The following is a 19,150-nucleotide window of genomic DNA, read 5'->3' on the forward strand; positions in this document are numbered from 1 at the left end:
TCCTAGTCGGCAAATTTAAAATGTCCGCTAGTGATGTGGCGCTACAATATTTGGCTATGTCTTGGCTACTTTAATATTATTTTTACATGTTTTAGCTGGCAACACTGGCTCGACCATGAAAGGGAGCCAGTATTTAAACGAGGCTTAACTTTCTAATTTTTAACAATACAATAGCGATGATTATTATTTTAAAAAATTTTTGTTAGGCTTAACATCAATGAAAATTCAACATGAAGTAGGTTAATAGCGATATACTAATTACATGGGATATAATAATATACTACAATAATAATAGATTTTTTCATACTTTTCGGTTATCTGCCCTTTCAATTATCTGACCAACCCCAGTCCCCAATTAGGTCGGATAATCAAGGCTCTACTGTATAGCATTTTTATTGTTTTCTATAATATTTTTAAACAGAAAAATGTATCATATTCTTTTAGAAGTTATTTATATATGAAAACTTCTTAAATAATGTTAATTATTTCTGGTGAAATATACACATTTACTATTTTATATAATTAAATCATCCTATATTAATACAATTATTATTTGTAAGTAAATTTTTTTTAAATTTTTGTCAACAAAAATATTTTGAGTATACCTCTCTAGCTATTCCTTGATTTCAGCACATTATTATTTAAAACTACTTAAATATTTAACATTATTGGGTTGCAATTTGGAAAACTGTAGACCTATAAATTCCCACTGTTGTCTATCTGTTTGGCCTTCCTTAATCTTGAGAACAAAGCTAGATAGATGAAAGTCAGAACCAGATACATAGAAAGCTTAGGGGCAAGGAGGCCTCAATTAACTGTATACAAACTTTGCTTCTGGTATGCACTGGAAGTCATGTTATTTCAATTCAAAAATTTTTCCCTGAAACAAATGAGTTAGATAACTGGCACAACTCTATTGCAACAGGAAAAGTATGATGTACTGTACAGGGACAAGACTACTGATTTCAGGTAGAAAGCATATATTTTAAATTAAATAAATTTAAAAATATGATTAAAAATTGCAGCCCAGCATTGTGACAATGTTTATTAATGTATATCTCTAAAAACAAATTATTATAAGTATCAAAACACATTTTACCTTTCTCCAAATTGTTTTATTTCCCAAAGTTCCAAATCTTCTTCTGGAACCCAAACTTCTGCTACTGTTGGACCTTTGCTCTGTGGAGATTCAGGTCTACGTCTCTCTCTCAAGCCACTTCTTTGAGGTGCAAGTTTTTCTAAGTAAAAAATAAAAATCAATGTATTATGTATACATATGTATTAATTATATATTAATGCATGCGCACACACAAATATACCATATACACATAAATATACATATTATATACAAACATATGTATGTATGTAGTATTTTATATATATATATATAAGATACTACATGAATACATTCTCAATAATTCAAACAAATGTCAAATGTTATTGAATTTTTGAACTGTCAAGTTTTGAGATTAATTTTTCAATTTATATATGTTATTTCTTTTTGTTTTGTTTTTTAATCATATTCTTTTATCTAAGATATATTAAACTTTTGAATACCTTTAACACTTAAATTTCTAATTAGAATCTATTTCACAATATAAAATTAATTATTATAAGAATAAACTGTTTCTTTTTCTAAAAGTATCTGATAACTTTACATTAACGACATAGGAACTGTAATAATAAAATCTTTTGAATTTTACATATTTCTAACTTTTTTGTTTTTATTTATAATTCTGTTTGTTGCCATAGAAACAATTTCAAATAATTAGATTAAGAATTCTGTTATCATTTTTATTAAAGTAACTTAACTGTGCTATTGCTTTAAACAATGAATAAAATAGATCGTTAAAAAGCAATTGTTGACAAATGACTGAAAAATCTAAAAAAAACAAAGTCATTTCATAGCAAAAGAGCTAAAATTTCCTGAAGTATGGTGGATAAAGTGAAAAATCAGTATTGTAAGAAATTGACCATTTCTCAAAAGCCAGGTTCTGGTGGAAAATATAGTGCTTGCAGCTCACGACTTGACCAGAAGATAAACAAAGTCACTTCTAAAAATCACAGTATGTCAATAAGAGTAGTTGCAAAGAAATGTGAAACTAATCAAACAATTAAAAGGGTTAAAAGGGCTAAACAGCCTGCAAGTATGAGATCATTTAAAAAACAACTAAAGTGACTAAAAAACAAAAGAAGGAACAGTAGACCCCCTATAATATGGGTTCATATAATACAGATTGATATAAAACGGCGAAAAAATTGCGATTGTATTCGTATAACACGCTGAAAGAGACTCGTATAATACAGTAAAACATCATCGCCGACTCGTGTCACAAATTGGTCGAATCTAGACCAATAGCGAATATTGCACAAACCGTTGAGTTTAAACGTGCAGCAGACTTAATAAAAACCATTTATTATTTAACGGCCATAAAAATTATATTTATAAAAATGATGTCTCCAAAATTCAGCAAATTTTTTGCAGAAAAATAACTTATCAGGAAACACGGGCCCGCCGTTCAATGAGCCACTCTGCAACGAAAACAAGCTTAAGCAATGGCATCGTCGAATGGTGCACACTCGGTAAGTAATCCTACAATTTTTTGTTTATAGCATAGTTTATATGCATTATTCCCAAAAAAATTATATGTGTTTTGGAAATGTTGAGTCAAATTAGTCTAGAATCGATTAATTTTATGAAAGAAAACCTTTCAAATAGCCATAGTCCCTAAACTGCATACATTCCGGGCTGTGATTGGCTCATGTATTTAAGTGACTCATACAACATGGAATTCATAAAACACGAAACATATCTACCATGTTATAAGGGGGGGATCTACTGTAATTAAAACTAGAGCTCAAAAACTGTCTTCTTTAATTGGCAAAAAGAATAATTGTTACGTTTTAGATAATCAACATACATAAAAGACTAACTTCTCAACACTTCCAGCATTTGAAAGAGAAGTTCTTCCAGAAACTCAAACATCAATTAGTATTGAAAAGTTTGGCTCAAATATCTGGTATGGAAAGCAATTTGCCAGTGTACATTAAAAAGTTCATTGTCTTTGACAAAAGGAAATAATAGTGCTGAAATTTATATAAATGAATGCTTAAGAAAAACATCTTCCTTTTTTAAGAAATCATATTGACCATACTTTGTTTTGTCCAGATTTGGCAACAATACATTATGCAAAATCCATAGTATAAATTGGCTGGAACAGCATGGAGTTGATCTTGTACCTAGAGACAAGAAACCACCATGCATATCACAATGCTGACCATTAGAAAGATCTTGGTCTCTTTAAAAAAAAAACCTAAAAAAATCTCCACCAGAACAAACACCAATAAGATATTAAAGATTTTTCTCTAATGTGGATAGAGTGGTTATACTCAGTTCACACCAATGGCTGTGTACTATGCCAGACCAGAGTCAAGACATAGCAACCAAAACAAAACTAAAATTAAATAAGTGTGTCAGTGTCTGTATTCAGGAATTTCCTAACAATGTGGCATGTATTCAATATAGTGGCTTTCTGTAGTGTGATGTATGTATTTCTACTCAATTGTAATGTTCCCAGGCTTTTGTGTAGTGTGTGTGGTATCACACCTGTACAGGAGAGAACAACAGGTACAATAAGCACCCTATCCATCCTCCACAGATACCTTATTTCCTGGGCAAGTTCTATGTACTTGCTAATTTTTTCAGTGCACGTGTTTTGTACATTGTGAGTGTTTGGAATGGCTATGTCTATAATGTATGTGATTTTCTTGTGTTTGTCAATGAGTGTGATGTCTGGTCTGTTGTGGTAAATTGTTTTATCTGTGATTATGGCTTTGTCGTAGTACATTTTGTGCGTGTTGTTTTCCAATATTGTCTGTGGAATATACTTGTAGTATGGTTCGTGGATGTCTACCAATTTGTGTTTCTTTGCAAGCTCTTGGTGTATTATATTTGCAACTTGATTGTGTCTATGTAAGTAATCTGTCTGTGCCAAGAGCTTGCACCCAGATGTAATGTGTTGTATAGTTTCTGGCATGATGTGACATTTTCTGCATGTGTCATTTGCGAGTGTTGTATCTTTCAGTATGTGTTTTCTGTAGTTTTTAGTATTTATGACCTGATCCTGTATGGCAATTATGAATCCTTCCATCTCCCCAAAGAGGCATCCCCGATCTAACCAGCTGTTTGATGCAGTTTTGTCAACAAAATCCTGGGCCAGGTTATAAGGATGCCTGCCGTGGAGTGCCTTTCGAGCCCATGATTGCTTGATGGTGTCTATGCTTTTTATGTGTTGTGTCATGTCTGTGTGATGTGAGTGTAAGTTTAATGGTGTGCTATTTGAGTCTGCTAGAGTTACTGCTTTATGTAATTGTGATGTTTCTTGTTTCCTACAGAAAAACTCTTGCAGTGACTGTATTTGTTTGTAATGAAGGTTAACTATGTCAATCAGGCCACGTCCGCCTTCTTTACGTGGAAGGATTAATCTTTCTGTAGCGGATTTAGGATGATGTTGTTTATGCTTAGTAAGTGTTGTTCTTGTTTTCCTTTGGAGTTGCTCGAGATCTGTGTGAGTCCAATGTATAACTCCAAAAGAGTATGTGAGTACTGGGATGACATATGTGTTTATTGCTTTAACTGTGTGTTTTGCATTTAACTGTGTTCTAAGTATAGCGTTTAACCTACTTTGGTATTCTTTAATTAATCGTTGCTTTATTTGTGTATGTTCTGTTAGTTTGGCCTGTTGGAATCCTAAGTACTTGTAGAACTCGCCCTCTTCCATGGATTCAATAACGTCTCCATTTCCAAGTGCAAAATCTTCTTTCTTCAGGATTCCTTTTTCTATGTGAAGTTTTTTGCATTTGTCTAAGCCAAACTCCATTTGTATGTCCTTAGTGTATGAGTGTGTGATTTGTAGGAGTTGAAGAAGTTGTTTCTGTGTGGATGCATAAAGTTTTATGTCATCCATGTACATGAGATGTGACAGTGTAAACTGTGTTGTTTTTTCATGTCTGATATTGTAGCCATATTGCGTGTTGTTTAACATGTTGGATAATGGGTTCAGGGCTAGGCTGAACCAGAGAGGACTCAGGGAATCTCCTTGAAAAATTCCTTGCCTAATGAATATTTTGTTTGTTTATATTGAAATGTTACTAACCATGAGATGTAGTGTTGTTTTCCAATGCTGCATAGTGTTTTCGAAGAATGCAATGAGTGATGGATATATTTTGTACATGTGTAGAATATGTAGCAACCAACTGTGTCGAACACTGTCAAATGCTTTTCTGTAGTCTATATATGCCATGTGTATGTTTCTGTGTTGTTTGTGTGCTTTCTGTAGAATGACTAAATCTATGAGTAACTGTTCTTTGCATCCCCTGTGATTTATACAGCAACCTTTTTGTTGTTCTGTAAGAATGTCGTGTTCTTAAACATGTTTGCATATTTTGTTTGTGATACAGGATGTCAATAATTTGTAGAGTGTTGGAAGACATGTAATTGGTCTGTATTGTGAGGGATTTGTGGTTTTGTTGTTTTTAGGTTTCATGTAGGTGATGCCCCGAGTAAGAAATTTTGGCATGTCTTGTGGATTGATGATGATTTGCGTTAGATGTTTAGCTAGTTCCTGGTGCAGTGATGTAAACTTTTTGTACCAGAAATTGCGAATGTTGTCTACACCAGGTGCGTGTTCTGTTAACAGCGTAGCGAATGTCACATATGTTTATTTCAGCACAGGGCATAGTTGGTATGTTATGCAAGTTTCTGTTCTCCTCCTCGATCCAGCCTGCATCAGCATTGTGTGCAACAGCATTGGACCAAAGAGAAGACCAATAAGTTGTGAGTTCTTCTTCTGTTGGTGTGCNTTTATTTCAGCACAGGGCATAGTTGGTATGTTATGCAAGTTTCTGTTCTCCTCCTCGATCCAGCCTGCATCAGCATTGTGTGCAACAGCATTGGACCAAAGAGAAGACCAATAAGTTGTGATTATTATTATTATTATTATTATAAATATCAAATTATAATTTAAAGAGTTAATTTGCTGTAATGATAAATATTTTACCTCTTGGTTTCGTAGGAAGATCAATTGGTACTGTTATTCTTCTTATTAAATATTCAGATCTCAGACCAAATTGCCCTGTATCTCGACGTTTGAGTAATTCAGTTGTCTGTACTTCAGTTTCTGTAGTAACTGTGTTAGTTCCACTTGGTGGTGGTTTTGCTTGCATATCATCCCAACGCAAACACGCCCATAAAACTCTCAACTGCAGAGCAGCAGAATGAATAGATGTTAATGTTTGGTTTCTGTGCTTCCAACAGGTTTTAAACAAAGGACGGGGACATGTACCATAAGGCCAAATGTACTGATTCAATTTTGCATTATAATTAAAACCAACTACTTCTTTTATGCCAGACCGTCTTGCTAGTTTTCTTAGTTCATGTCTAGGCAAAATTAAAATACTTTTTCCTTTACTGCCACTTGAAAAGGTATTACATGGTGGTAATGTACCTTTAATCATCTTTTTTGGTTTTTTGACTACTTTGGTGATTTTTGCTAAATAAATTTTTCCACTTGTATCAGATTTGACAGTTTTAATTTTGGCAATTTTTGATTCTGTGGAAAATGCATTATCTAATGCCAAATTAGATTCTGCATTTTGTCTTTTATCTGTAATAGTGACAGGATCAACATTTATTTCATCATTTGTTTCTGAGATATCTAAAGGATTTGACAAAAAACTTTCTATTAATTTATCTTGTAAATTTGTATGATTGGTCACAGTTAGATTGTCACTATTATCAGCATTGATACACTCTTTATCTAATATATCTGTTGAATCACTTGCTCCTAATAATGCATTTTTATCATGTAATGATGTAATTGGTCCCAACGATGGGGGAGTAGTTACTATTTTAGGATCTTTACCATTCAAAACAGCATTTATCTTATTTTGTAAGGCTGTCTTTAATAAAATGTTTTTACAATGAATACTATTTAATATACTTTGTTTGATTACAGAAGCTGGTTTTTCATGTTCAATAATTTTATCATTTTTAATTGCAGATGTTGATAATTTACTTTTAGTCCTACAAACTGTTGAATAACATGCCTGAAATTGAAAATCTTCTGAGTCTACTTGAGGTTTTGATCTACATAAAGGTGAATAACAACAACTTAAATATTTTACAGATTTATTAGATGTTTTTTCACTACTATCTTCATCATCAGGACTTAAAATACCATTTTCTAATTTTTTTGCTTCATCTACATTTGCACATACTAATTTTATATTAGCATTATTTGGTATTTCTTTTTTCAAAATTAGTTTAACATTTCCTAAAGGATTGGCTGAAAGATCTGGTTTTACTTGAATTTTTATTACATTACTTTGAATTTTAGTATTTTGTTCTAACTTACTATTTTCATTTGCTTCTAATTCTTTTAATTTTATTCTTCTTTCAAGAAAATTATCAATCTTTCCTGTTTTGGCAATTTTTGGATAAAGCAAACGAGTAGATGAAGAAAGAGCTTCTGAAACATCAATTAATTCCAAATTGACTTTTTGAGATATAGTAAGTGTATTAATTTTATCAGGAGTAAGTATTTTTTCATCTTTATCAGATTCTACTGGAATATCAACAGTGTCTTGTTTTATTAATTCTTTATCATCAATACTCATTGGTTCATTTTTAATTTCAATTTTTTCCTCATTCATTTCATTTTTTTCATTTTCCAAATCAATTTTTTTATCATCTACATTGTCATTCAACTCCATTGTACTTTCAATTTCTTTTTTCGGTTCTATTTCATTCTCTAAAGTCTTTGGCACTGAACTTTTTACATCACATTCAGTTGTTTGCTGATTATTTGACAAAGGAATATCTTTTGGAATATCTTTTAAAATATCTTCTACAGGTATTATTTTTGTAAGACCTTTCAAGGAGATAACAACTTTTTGTGGTCCACCTCTTAATCCTAATTTATGACAAGGATCTTTACGAATGACTTTTGTTTTACTAATCCAAAACCAACCTCCTTGTCCACTGATACGATACTCTTCTCCTTTTTGTTTCCAAACCTAATAATAAAATAAGCTTATTAATATAAATAAGATTATATTAAAATTATTTCAATTTATAACTTTAATAATTAAGAGTAATTATAATAAAATAATACATAAAACAGAAAAATGAAAATAACTAAATTTTTTTTAATGTATGTGTCAAAATAGAACAATATTAAGAATGGAAAGTAATTAAAATACTTAAAATAATAACAAAAACAGTAGACTCCACCTATCATAATCAATTTGAGTCTTGCCATTGCTATGATGATGATAAACTAAATAACAACTGACTACCAACATTAAGTGAAATAAGTAAGAAAGACTACAATTGATAGAAATTCTAATTTTTTCTTTTACTCTGGTTACTAGAAGGAAATGTTAACATAATTTTAAAAATGTATAATTTAAAGATTTATTAATTATGACAATTATTATTATAAGCAAATTATGAGCCCATGTTAATGATGTAGATAGCATGGAAAAAAACAGCTTAAAAATGCCTATTTATCTGAAGATAATAATCCATTATTGTAATCAGAATCAAAATACACTTACAAAACTTGACTATAATTGGTTATAGTTAAGTTTTATAAGTATATTTTAACTTGGGTATCTTTTGGGACATGCTATTAATAATTCTGATAACATTAGATAACTAATAACAATGTTTGCAATTCAGTAAACAGATTATACAATAAATAAAATATTCTATTTACATCTTTACAGAAGTCTGCTTCCATTTTCATTGCTACTTTACATAATTATCAAGTGCAGTGAAATTTCATTAATCTGAACTAATTCATGACAAACTTCAAATAACCATAAATTCAGATAATTGGATTTAAAAAAATATCACCTTATCCATAAGAAAAGAAAGTTATATCACTGTTATAATATATTACAGTACTACAATAATTAAAAATCATTAAAAATATCACTTACTAAAACCAATAACCGGTATTAAATAATCGTAAAATGTACTGCAAACGTTTTCGGTTTTTTCCCTAGGACCTTTCTCAAGCAGCGTTTCGTCTTTAGAATAACTATGAACGAAGACCCGTAAATAGCGATATTCGAAAAATTATTAAGACGAAACGCTGCTTGAGAAAGGTCCTAGGGAAAGAACCGAAAACGTTCGCAGTACATTTTACGATTATTTAATACCGGTTATTGGTTTTAGTAAGTGATATTTTTATACTAATCCGGTATTTGAAGATTCTTTATTTAAAAATCATTTTCAGCAACTTTAGTTTTCTGATTGTCCTTTTTCAATAAATTAACTATTTTCTTTTTTATCACCATTATCAACAACACACCTTTGCTTATTTGATATTGTAAATATCAAGTTGATGTTTATGCTATGTCATTTCTCCTTTTTTTCTTGGTAGAATTGTTGGTGTTGAGGCACCAAAATACATCATTTCATAGCATCATGTTCTTGTTATATGTACTGGTACATGTTATTGCTGGAAACATACACACCACACAGTCTCTCTAATGCTAACAAAACTCAACCTGCTGCAATTTATAGCTCTTTGCTTTGCCAATGTTGCTGTGTTTATGATCAATGGCAATCTTCTGCATTGTCACAGACAATAAGAAATGGTGCTTACATGTTCATGTGAAGAAACAACAAGTAGCTGAACCCTCAGAGGTAGGCAATACTTTTTCCTGAGACTGATCATCATCCATGCAAGACAATGTCCTTCATATAGTGGGATGTAGAGGACATTATCCAACACAAATTGCTTCCAAGAAAACAAAACCATCACTGTTGCACAGCACTGTGATCAACTCTACTGTTTGGTGGAAGACTCATGCGAAATGCAACAATTCATGTCCACATCACTGACATACTATGCACTGCTGCTCCATGCTAGGTCAAACATAGGAAGCATTACCAAAACAGTGATTCAGGACATGAAATGAGAAACCAACCCAACTCCACAGTTCTACCCAAACCTGGCTCCTACAGATTTGTTTCACTCTCTCTCAAACATTCTTCAAAGGATCTCTTTCAAAGATGTGACTGATTGGATATGAAGAATAGACAATACAAATTTTATGGTAAACTTCATGAAGAGCCACCCATTTCTTAAGATGCTCAGTATATCAAGGAAGTGTACTTGTTCATAGCTTTCTTGCTTGATTTGTAGGAAGAAACCATAGATGTTATGATTGAAGCTTTGGAAAAAACCTTCTAGATTTGGTTTGCTTTGCCACATAATAAGAATATCATCAACATATCTAGTGTATAGAGCAATAAAATCAGCAAAGCAAGGCAGAATCTCATTCTCTACCATTTCACATATACCATCTCTCTCCGGGACCCTTAATACTTTTTAATTAAAAATTCAGATTTATCTCTTGCTTACAGATAACCTGATATTGTGAAATTTTTAATATTAATTTTATATACAGTAGAACCTCGATTATCTGGACTAATTGGGGGTTGAAAATAGTCCAGATATCTAGTGTATAGAGCAATAAAATCAGCAAAGCAAGGCAGAATCTCATTCTCTACCATTTCACATATACCATCTCTCTCCGGGACCCTTAATACTTTTTAATTAAAAATTCAGATTTATCTCTTGCTTACAGATAACCTGATACTGTGAAATTTTTAATATTAATTTTATATACAGTAGAACCTCGATTATCTGGACTAATTGGGGGTTGAAAATAGTCCAGATAAGGAAAAATCCGTATAATCGAAAAAATAATTGACAGTGAAAGACATGTACAGTACATACAGTATGAATAATTTTTATTTGTCTAGATTTACATATACTGTAGCTTCAATATTAAATTATCTTTATTAAGGAATTCAATTATTGTTTAACTTCATAATTTTTTCCTTTGTTTTTTTATATATGAGATCGTTGATGTTCCAACACCATATTTATTAGATAATGAATATCCAGACTCACTGCATTTCAAACCATTGATTATATCCAATTTATCTTTAATAATAATACAACATGTTTTCTTTTCAATGACATATCGGTAGTAATAAAAATAAATACTGTATTTAAATTGTGATCAAATTTTTGAAAACATTCGTATTGAATTTGGACTACTACTGACCAGCACTAACAGACTGCCTATTGTTTTAAGGCCATCTGGTGTGGCACAAGAAGACGGATTTTATAAAATAAATAGCAGTTGAAACTGCCAAATTTTTATTCATAAAAATGCAAACTATTTATCGTTTTATGACAAGTAAAATTTTTTCGTTGCATTCACGGCTTTTAAGTAATGCATAAACCTTCAAGACACGAGGCACCCTCAGACTGCGAGGCCATAGGTGGTGCCCCATGTCGCCCATGCCTTACGCCACCCTTGGCCATAGAAATGATGTAATTTCAATATAAATTATTTATAAATATGTATGTCAAGTTATATTTTTATTACAATGAAAAATGTATTAAAAAGTTTACGACCATCGTGCTGGGTAAGACGTTGTTGGAACAAACAAAGTTAGGCCTATGCGTTCCATCACGTACATAAACAGTATCGCAATTTGCCAAGTGCAAATCAGCAAATTCAAAAAATTTTTGTTTATTTTGAACAATCCGGATAATTGAAAATTTGGATAATTGAGGTTCTACTAATCTGTAATTGTATTCAGAAATCCATTTCATAACAACAGAATTTACAGTAAATTGACTTTTTTTTATATAAGAAAATTAACTTGAAATAATTTCAGATAGCTTTTACATTTATTTTTATCTCTGTCATAAATTCACTCTGGCAAGATAAGATAAATAATCATTTATAAAGATCAAAAATAAATCATTTTTTAAATATAAAATAATTTATGTAAATTATATATACCTGATGTTTCAATCCCAATGTATATCTCACCCACATTGTACGATCCATATCCTCTTCCATCATTTCTCGTTTCTCACGTTTTTCTTGTTTTTTACGTTCTTCTCTTTCAGCTAAAGTAGTACGCTGAAAACGAGTATGTCCTACAAAAAACAATAAATTGTATCACTAAATAAAAGTCTGAATATCATCATACTTACATTTTATTAAAATACCTAACAATTATAACAAACCTAATATATAAATAACTTACATAATACTTTTAAACTTTTATTTTTGAAAAGTAAAAACAAGCTATATTAATTCCAGATTAATATAATTTTAACAATTGTAAACATTAGAAAATCTTGAATTAATAATAATAAAAACATCAGCAATATTTATAGAATAAAAAGGAAATTTTTTTTTTAAAATTAATGTTTAAATCATCATTAATTTAGAAGCATATTATAAATGATACTGAACTATACTAGATACTATACTACAGATAATCAAGAATTTATTTACATAACATAAAAATATTATATATTTAAATATACACTCTTCGAATATATAACCTGAATTTTTTAAATTGAGTTAATGCAAATTCAATTTTCAACAAATCAATTACTGCAAACATTTTTGCATAATTTTTGGTGGCAATTAAATTACACAATAATGTCACTCAAATATACACTTATTTATTTTTAAAAGAATTCTTCCTAAAAAATATAGATTTAAAAATTTAAATTTATTTTTTTAATTTTGAAGAAATAAAATAACTAATTCTCATATATAAATTTAAAGATATTTTTTGACTTAGCTTTATGATAAATCATTAAATTAACAAAAATGTAATTACTTTTCAGCTATTTTTTCAGATAAATTAAAACAATTTTTTTACAAAAAATTTTACTTATTCTTATAATAATAATACATTTAATTTTTAAAAATGCTTTTGATAGTTCAATAAATAAATAAATACCATATGAAATGATTCATTTTTAGATATATTAGCTATTTCTTATACAATATATATTTGAAGAATACCAATCAAACAAAGATCAGCTCATAAATAAAAACTAAGATCACAGATACCAAAATTCTTTATAGAGACTGTTAAATTTATTATGTATGTTAAAAACAATTTGATTTGTTTATTATAGATCTAAATCGTTAAAACTATTCATTTATTAATAAATTTCTACTAATAATAAATTATGTTGTTTATATAAAATAACTTTCTATTAAATAAAAAAGTTAAATTTTTACCTAAGGATTCACTCCATATACTATTAAATAATACTGGTTTTAAAGCAGCTTCCAAAATACTTAAAGCAAGTGCAAAATCTTTTGCTGAACTACACATGTTAACTGCCTTTGTCCAATTGGTGCGATGTATAGCCCAGTTTGGATGCAAAAATGGTGACGGAACACTATTCTCTAATTGTAATGTAGTTTGTCGAAGTGTTGTCACAGTAAGGGATCGATTTCCGTGAGTAGTACCATGCCATTTGAATTCACTTGCTGTTGTCAAACTAAATTTATGAGATAAATGACGTCTCTTATCTCGATCTTCAGCATGCTGGTGCTTATTAAGTGCAAGTGAATTCGTTGTATATTGATTTGAATAATTACGATAATTACTTTCCATTCCTAATTTAAAATAGACTGAAGTTATTGGTAATGCTCCTAGTTTGGGTTTTGTTACTTTAGTTATTTCACCATCCTTATTAATAACTAATACAGAATCACTTTCTTCATTTTTTCGTCCACTTAATCCTCTAAGGGCATAAGAATCTATATTGAATGATCTTGGTTGAAGAGAACCAGTCTTGGATCTAGTAACAATTCCAGTTTTTGAATTATTGCCTATAAAAAAAGAGAAATAATCACTTAATATTACATTACCTATATCTTCTAATGTGAAATTAAAATACTCCAATCAAAATATAGTTAATATAAATGCTTTCAATTTTTTAAAACTGAATTCAATTTTAAATATAACAAATAAATTTCCTTAACAAATTCAATTAACTCCTTTCAGAATTAATTAAGAAAAGTAAAATGAAAATAAATTTTAAATGGTAATTATATTTAAATCTATACAACCGAAATTAAAAATTTTAACACATTTTTAATTTCTACTATTAATTAACAATGCAACTCAAACTTTATTAATATTATTAATAATTAATATAGATTATAAAAATAAAGAAAAATAATTAATCGACCCTTAATAATTCATATATCAATTTTAAAGATGAGTTAGTTTTGTCTACAGCTTGGCGGGCGTTGATGGACTCTGAACTGTAATTGCTAAGATCTGGTTACCCTACGGGTGTGCATGTGCGACTCATATTACACTTTCATTTATTTTTTCACATATACCCTTAACCGATCGCTCTGTCCCATCAGTAACTAACTCCCTTTTCACCTGAGGAAGAACTTGCAGCAGTTTGAAAACGTTTGTGGTGAACTTTTTCTTTTGCTTTTTTTTTTGTCACACCGGAAATGGGTTCTAGGAGTACGATTTTTGAAAGCAAACTGTTGTATGAATAATTTTTTTAATATTTTAAAAAAGGTTTTTAATTATAATCCCAATATTTATTGATTTTATAAGAGATTATTCTTTACTCATATTTACAGTTACAGTTTTAACCTAATATTAAATATCTATTATAATATAAAATTGTATAATAGTTTTAGATGTCTGATAGATATATATTTAAATTTAACTAATTCAGCTATAACAGCTGGCTATATATAATGTTACATATAGCCAATATCTGCATATTATAAACTGCATATTTTATGTAATTCATTTTTTCCATGAATTAAAATACAGTAGAACCTCGAAAACTCGGCTCTCGATAACCCGGCACTCCGGATAACTCGGCCACACCCTGGCAGGGCAAAAAAATCCTTAGTTAATTAATTTTCATTATAGACAGCTTTATAAAAGTATAAAAGCTCTCATAAAGTATTTTTCTGAGGTCTGTCTTATCAGGTAAATTACTGTACACAGTGTATTCATTAATTTTCATTTTCATGTAGTAAAGGCTCTATGCCTTCATAAAGTATGTACTTTTCCTTTGTTTAAGGGTTTTGGGCAGTTTATTCTCTGTTGTATTCTCCAGCAAACAATACATACAAGTACAGTACAGTATCTTCTGAGGAAACACACATACTTATCCTTTTTTAACCCCATTCCCGATAATCTGGCATTTTCACAAACTTGGCCACCCTTCGGTCCACATTAGGCCAAGTTTTCGAGGTTCTACTATAATTCAAAATTATTTTATATTTCCACAATTTATAGTTGTCATGTATAATATAATGAGCTATACTTGTGGAAGTTTATCTAATTTTTTCCCCCTCTCTTAAAATTTTGGCTTAATTTTAATAATACTAATAAACCTTAATTTTTTACTTATTCTTAATAGTACTAATACAAATCTAAGAAAATTACTATTATTATTATTATTGTACATAATGACTTTCTCTTTCAGACTTTAGAAACACCACTTTTAAACTATAATATACTTACATTAAAAAAAATTACTTACAATCATATTTTACCATTTATGATTAAAATTTTATTTTGTTAGACACAAATAGAAAAATTTCTTTTACCTTCCTCAATTTTAGGTCTGCTATAAGTACGAATGACACACATTCCACTATCTTTCTTTGATGCATCATCATCTTTTTCAGACTCACATTCTTTTTCTGCATCTTTTTCTTCTTTTGATTCTTCTTCTTGCTCTACAAACTCTTCTTCCTTCTCCTTCTCTTGATTGGAAATTTTTACTAAAATGAAAAATATTCTATTTGACTTTCTTTGACAAAAATATTTTCAAAACCAGTTATTTAATTTCTTACTAATTAATACCATTAACTAAATGCTTCAATTTTAAAGGCATCCAAAAAATTTATTTGTGATAAAACCTTTCTTGTGACATTATCTCATCAGGTCATCACAAAATAATGTATGAATATATTTATAATGTTTAATAATATATGATATTTAATCATTTCCTTTCATTACAATTGCACTTTTTAAATGCAATGTTTTTAGTGAATCTGAATAAACCTATAAGTGGTACATTACATTCTCATTTAATTATCTTTCATCCATATTCTTATTTCTTAAAATCAATTTTTCCTTTATTTAATCCATTGAATTAATACAGAAAAGAATGATTAACTTATGCTATTAATGACAACAAAGATAAGATACATAAGACTTATGCTTAAAAAAATAATAAATTAAAATGAAATTGAAATAACAAGAAAGCAAAATAATTGTGTGTAATTAAAATAAATGATTTTACTACTTTTTGTGGTCATATTTCCCCTTTTACCGGTCATATTATTCTTCCCCTTTTCAGACTAATTTTTTAAAAGGTTTCATTGAATACCTCATCAACCAAACCATAATACTGTATTTATTTAATAATTTGAGTAACTTTTCATTACGTCAAAATCAAGTAATTGTATTTTTTTTAATTCTGACTTCAAAGAAATCTGCTGCCTGCTGCCGGAAGACATTAAGCCACACTGCTTGTCTTGTATGGCACAGTGGAGTTTTCTCAAGGTCACAATAAGCATCAGAATTGATTGTTGTGCCTCCTGACATAAAATCTACTAACAAAGTCACTTTCCTGTCCCAAAAGACAGTTACCACGCTCTTTCGTGCTGAAATCGTATAACAGATCGTATCTTACAGTCGGTGGGCGACTCAATTTTCTTCAACATTATAAACTTCTACAGTTCAGCACACAGACAGATGATACGGCTGCAAATAGCATTTAAACATGCACAAAGCATGCTGAAAACAGATGCTCATGCACACTGCTGCAATCGCGCATCATTCTCACTCTCATTCACAAATGGACCTTATTTAAAAAATAGCCCTCGTACATTTGTAATCATTTACAATTATTGTTGTTGAATTTTCTTCATAAACAGGAAAATTGATTCTACAAGGTGAGATTTAAATGCTAAAGGTGGAAAACACAATTCAATTAGAATATTAACCAAATTATATTTTGTCTGTATCAATTAACCTATGATAATATTGGTTTTATTACACATCAATTCACTTAATATTAGTTTTCAAGAATCTATTGACAATATTAAGTAAGGATTTGCTGTATATAATTATCAATTATTATTTGNTACCTCATCAACCAAACCATAATACTGTATTTATTTAATAATTTGAGTAACTTTTCATTACGTCAAAATCAAGTAATTGTATTTTTTTTAATTCTTATAAATGAATTGATAAGATTTAAAAAAATAATTATAACTGAATTTATCACTTATTAATACAAAATTAAAGGTAACTTACCAATAGTAACAGTTTTCACATTAGCTACTGTAGTAGTAGTAGTAACAGTAGTAGTAGTAGCTGTTGAAACAATTGTACTATCTTCATTAACAGTAACTGGGCAGTTATCACATTCAGGTGGATTTGCTACTTTATTTTGTTCTGTTACTGTGCTTCCTTGTTCTGTTTCTGGATTAACTGATTCTGTCACAGTTGTTTCAGTTATTGTGCTAACAGCTGATTCCTAAAATTTTAATCAAATTTTAGTTTTTAGAAAAAAATTAAGACATGATTTTTTAAAGTTAATATACAAATTAAATTTGATATTAGAAAAAAACAAAAATTATTTAAAAAGAAAAAGATACGCCTGTATTTTATGTGTAATGAATCTGCAACTGATATAGTTAGGTCCGAAGTTGACAATCTACAGTTTCAGAACCATGTATGAATCTTTGATAATTATATGTGGTTCAAAATGCTTACTTTCTCTTCATATAGATCTTTTTTAATGAAACAGTAATTGACTCATTACTGACCCATTCTTAGCATTAAGAAGACATGTACTGTACTTCATAATAAGCAATATGTTATGTATAAAGACAATGTAACTTACAATATTTTTTCATTAATATCTGGCTATTTTGGTATCACAGTATCAATTTTCCAGAGTTTATGTTAAAAATGCTTTAGCCAGGAAGAAGTTCCTTTTCACAATTATCATCAGTTTAAAAGCTGTATAGTTAGTGTAAAAATTTATGGCCAATAGATGTGAATTTGAATAAAGAGAAGTGGGAAAGTGAAGGTAACTGAAATACAAGAGACACAACAGCTTAGTAGTACAGCCAAATTGAATGAATTACATTTGAATGAAACAATAATAGAAAAACTCTGAACCATAATGATTAAATATGTAAAAAAATTTTAAAAAGTAAAAAATTAATGAAATAATGATAAAATCTTATTGAAAAAATAACAAAGTAGAGATAATGAAAAATGAAATTGGTACCCTATATTCTGTAAAGATTAGTTCATGCTAAGCAAATAGCAAAAGTGAATGAGAAAAGTGAAAAGCAATTTTTATTCACTTAGCAAAATTGATCCATACAATCGAAAGCAAAAACCAATTGTGAATTTTAAGCAGACAATTATTTGCAAGCAAGATAAAACCTCATCTCAAAAACCAAAATGGCTGCTTCCAATATTCTGTTGTTAACCACATTCATTTATTTATTGAGAGAAAAAGATAGATCAAAAAGAAAATAATGCTGAGTAAAAGGAATATTAAAAAAACAGTGAATTACAACATCTACTCTATTTGCAAGAAAATTTCTGTAGCCATCTTGAAAACAACAAGAACACATGACAACGTGCAGGAATATAATTGGTGGCAAAATTTTTTTCTAGCAAAAAAGTTTGACAGTTCCATTCAAAGCAATTCATAAAATGGTAAAATTCACCAAAAGCGATGTCACGTCTGATACATTATTCACTCTTTTTTTTTTGCTTTTGACAGAAAATTGTGCTCAATGTGAACTAAGCTTAAAGGTTTGTTGCCACTGCTGTTATGCTGTAATCTTGCATTTGTTTCATTTAAAAAGTTCTTTATACTTATACTGACCTTTACTGATAATTTATTACTAGTGACATAGTCTATACCAGTGATTCTCAAACTTTTTCAATCCACCGCCCCCTTTGTTCCATAAAGTTATACCCAACGCCCCCTAACCCATTTTCTCTTGTGTGAGAAAAGGATTGGAAATATTCTTAGGAAAACTTTTCTATGAATCTCACACTTTGTGCCCTTACTGTACATTGTTCTCATCATCTGGAAACCATTAAACGCAATGTTTCCTCTTATCAGCCCCAATTTTGCCTTTGGTCACCGTTCAATACCCTGCCTCTATCATAGATCTATTCATCGCGCCAGAAGGGGGC

General features: G+C 29.7%; 1 protein-coding gene across 1 annotated transcript in view; it reads right to left on the bottom strand.

Annotated features, from left to right (window-relative positions):
- The window catches only part of LOC111621537 (nucleosome-remodeling factor subunit BPTF-like), a 93,868-nt gene that overhangs the window by 71,619 nt on the left and 3,099 nt on the right, over positions 1 to 19,150 (bottom strand). The window contains exons 2-7 of the mRNA XM_023363696.1: positions 17,237 to 17,459; positions 15,514 to 15,690; positions 13,150 to 13,749; positions 11,902 to 12,041; positions 6,060 to 8,076; positions 1,100 to 1,238 (exon numbers count right to left, since the gene is read on the bottom strand). Of these exons, the coding sequence (XP_023219464.1) occupies positions 1,100 to 1,238; positions 6,060 to 8,076; positions 11,902 to 12,041; positions 13,150 to 13,749; positions 15,514 to 15,556 (2,939 nt within the window). The 5' untranslated portion in view covers positions 15,557 to 15,690; positions 17,237 to 17,459. The remainder of the gene's footprint in view (positions 1 to 1,099; positions 1,239 to 6,059; positions 8,077 to 11,901; positions 12,042 to 13,149; positions 13,750 to 15,513; positions 15,691 to 17,236; positions 17,460 to 19,150) is intronic.

The sequence above is a fragment of the Centruroides sculpturatus genome, unplaced genomic scaffold, assembly GCF_000671375.1.
Source record: "Centruroides sculpturatus isolate CEXI.00-Female unplaced genomic scaffold, Cexi_2.0 scaffold272, whole genome shotgun sequence".
NCBI lineage: Eukaryota > Metazoa > Arthropoda > Arachnida > Scorpiones > Buthidae > Centruroides > Centruroides sculpturatus.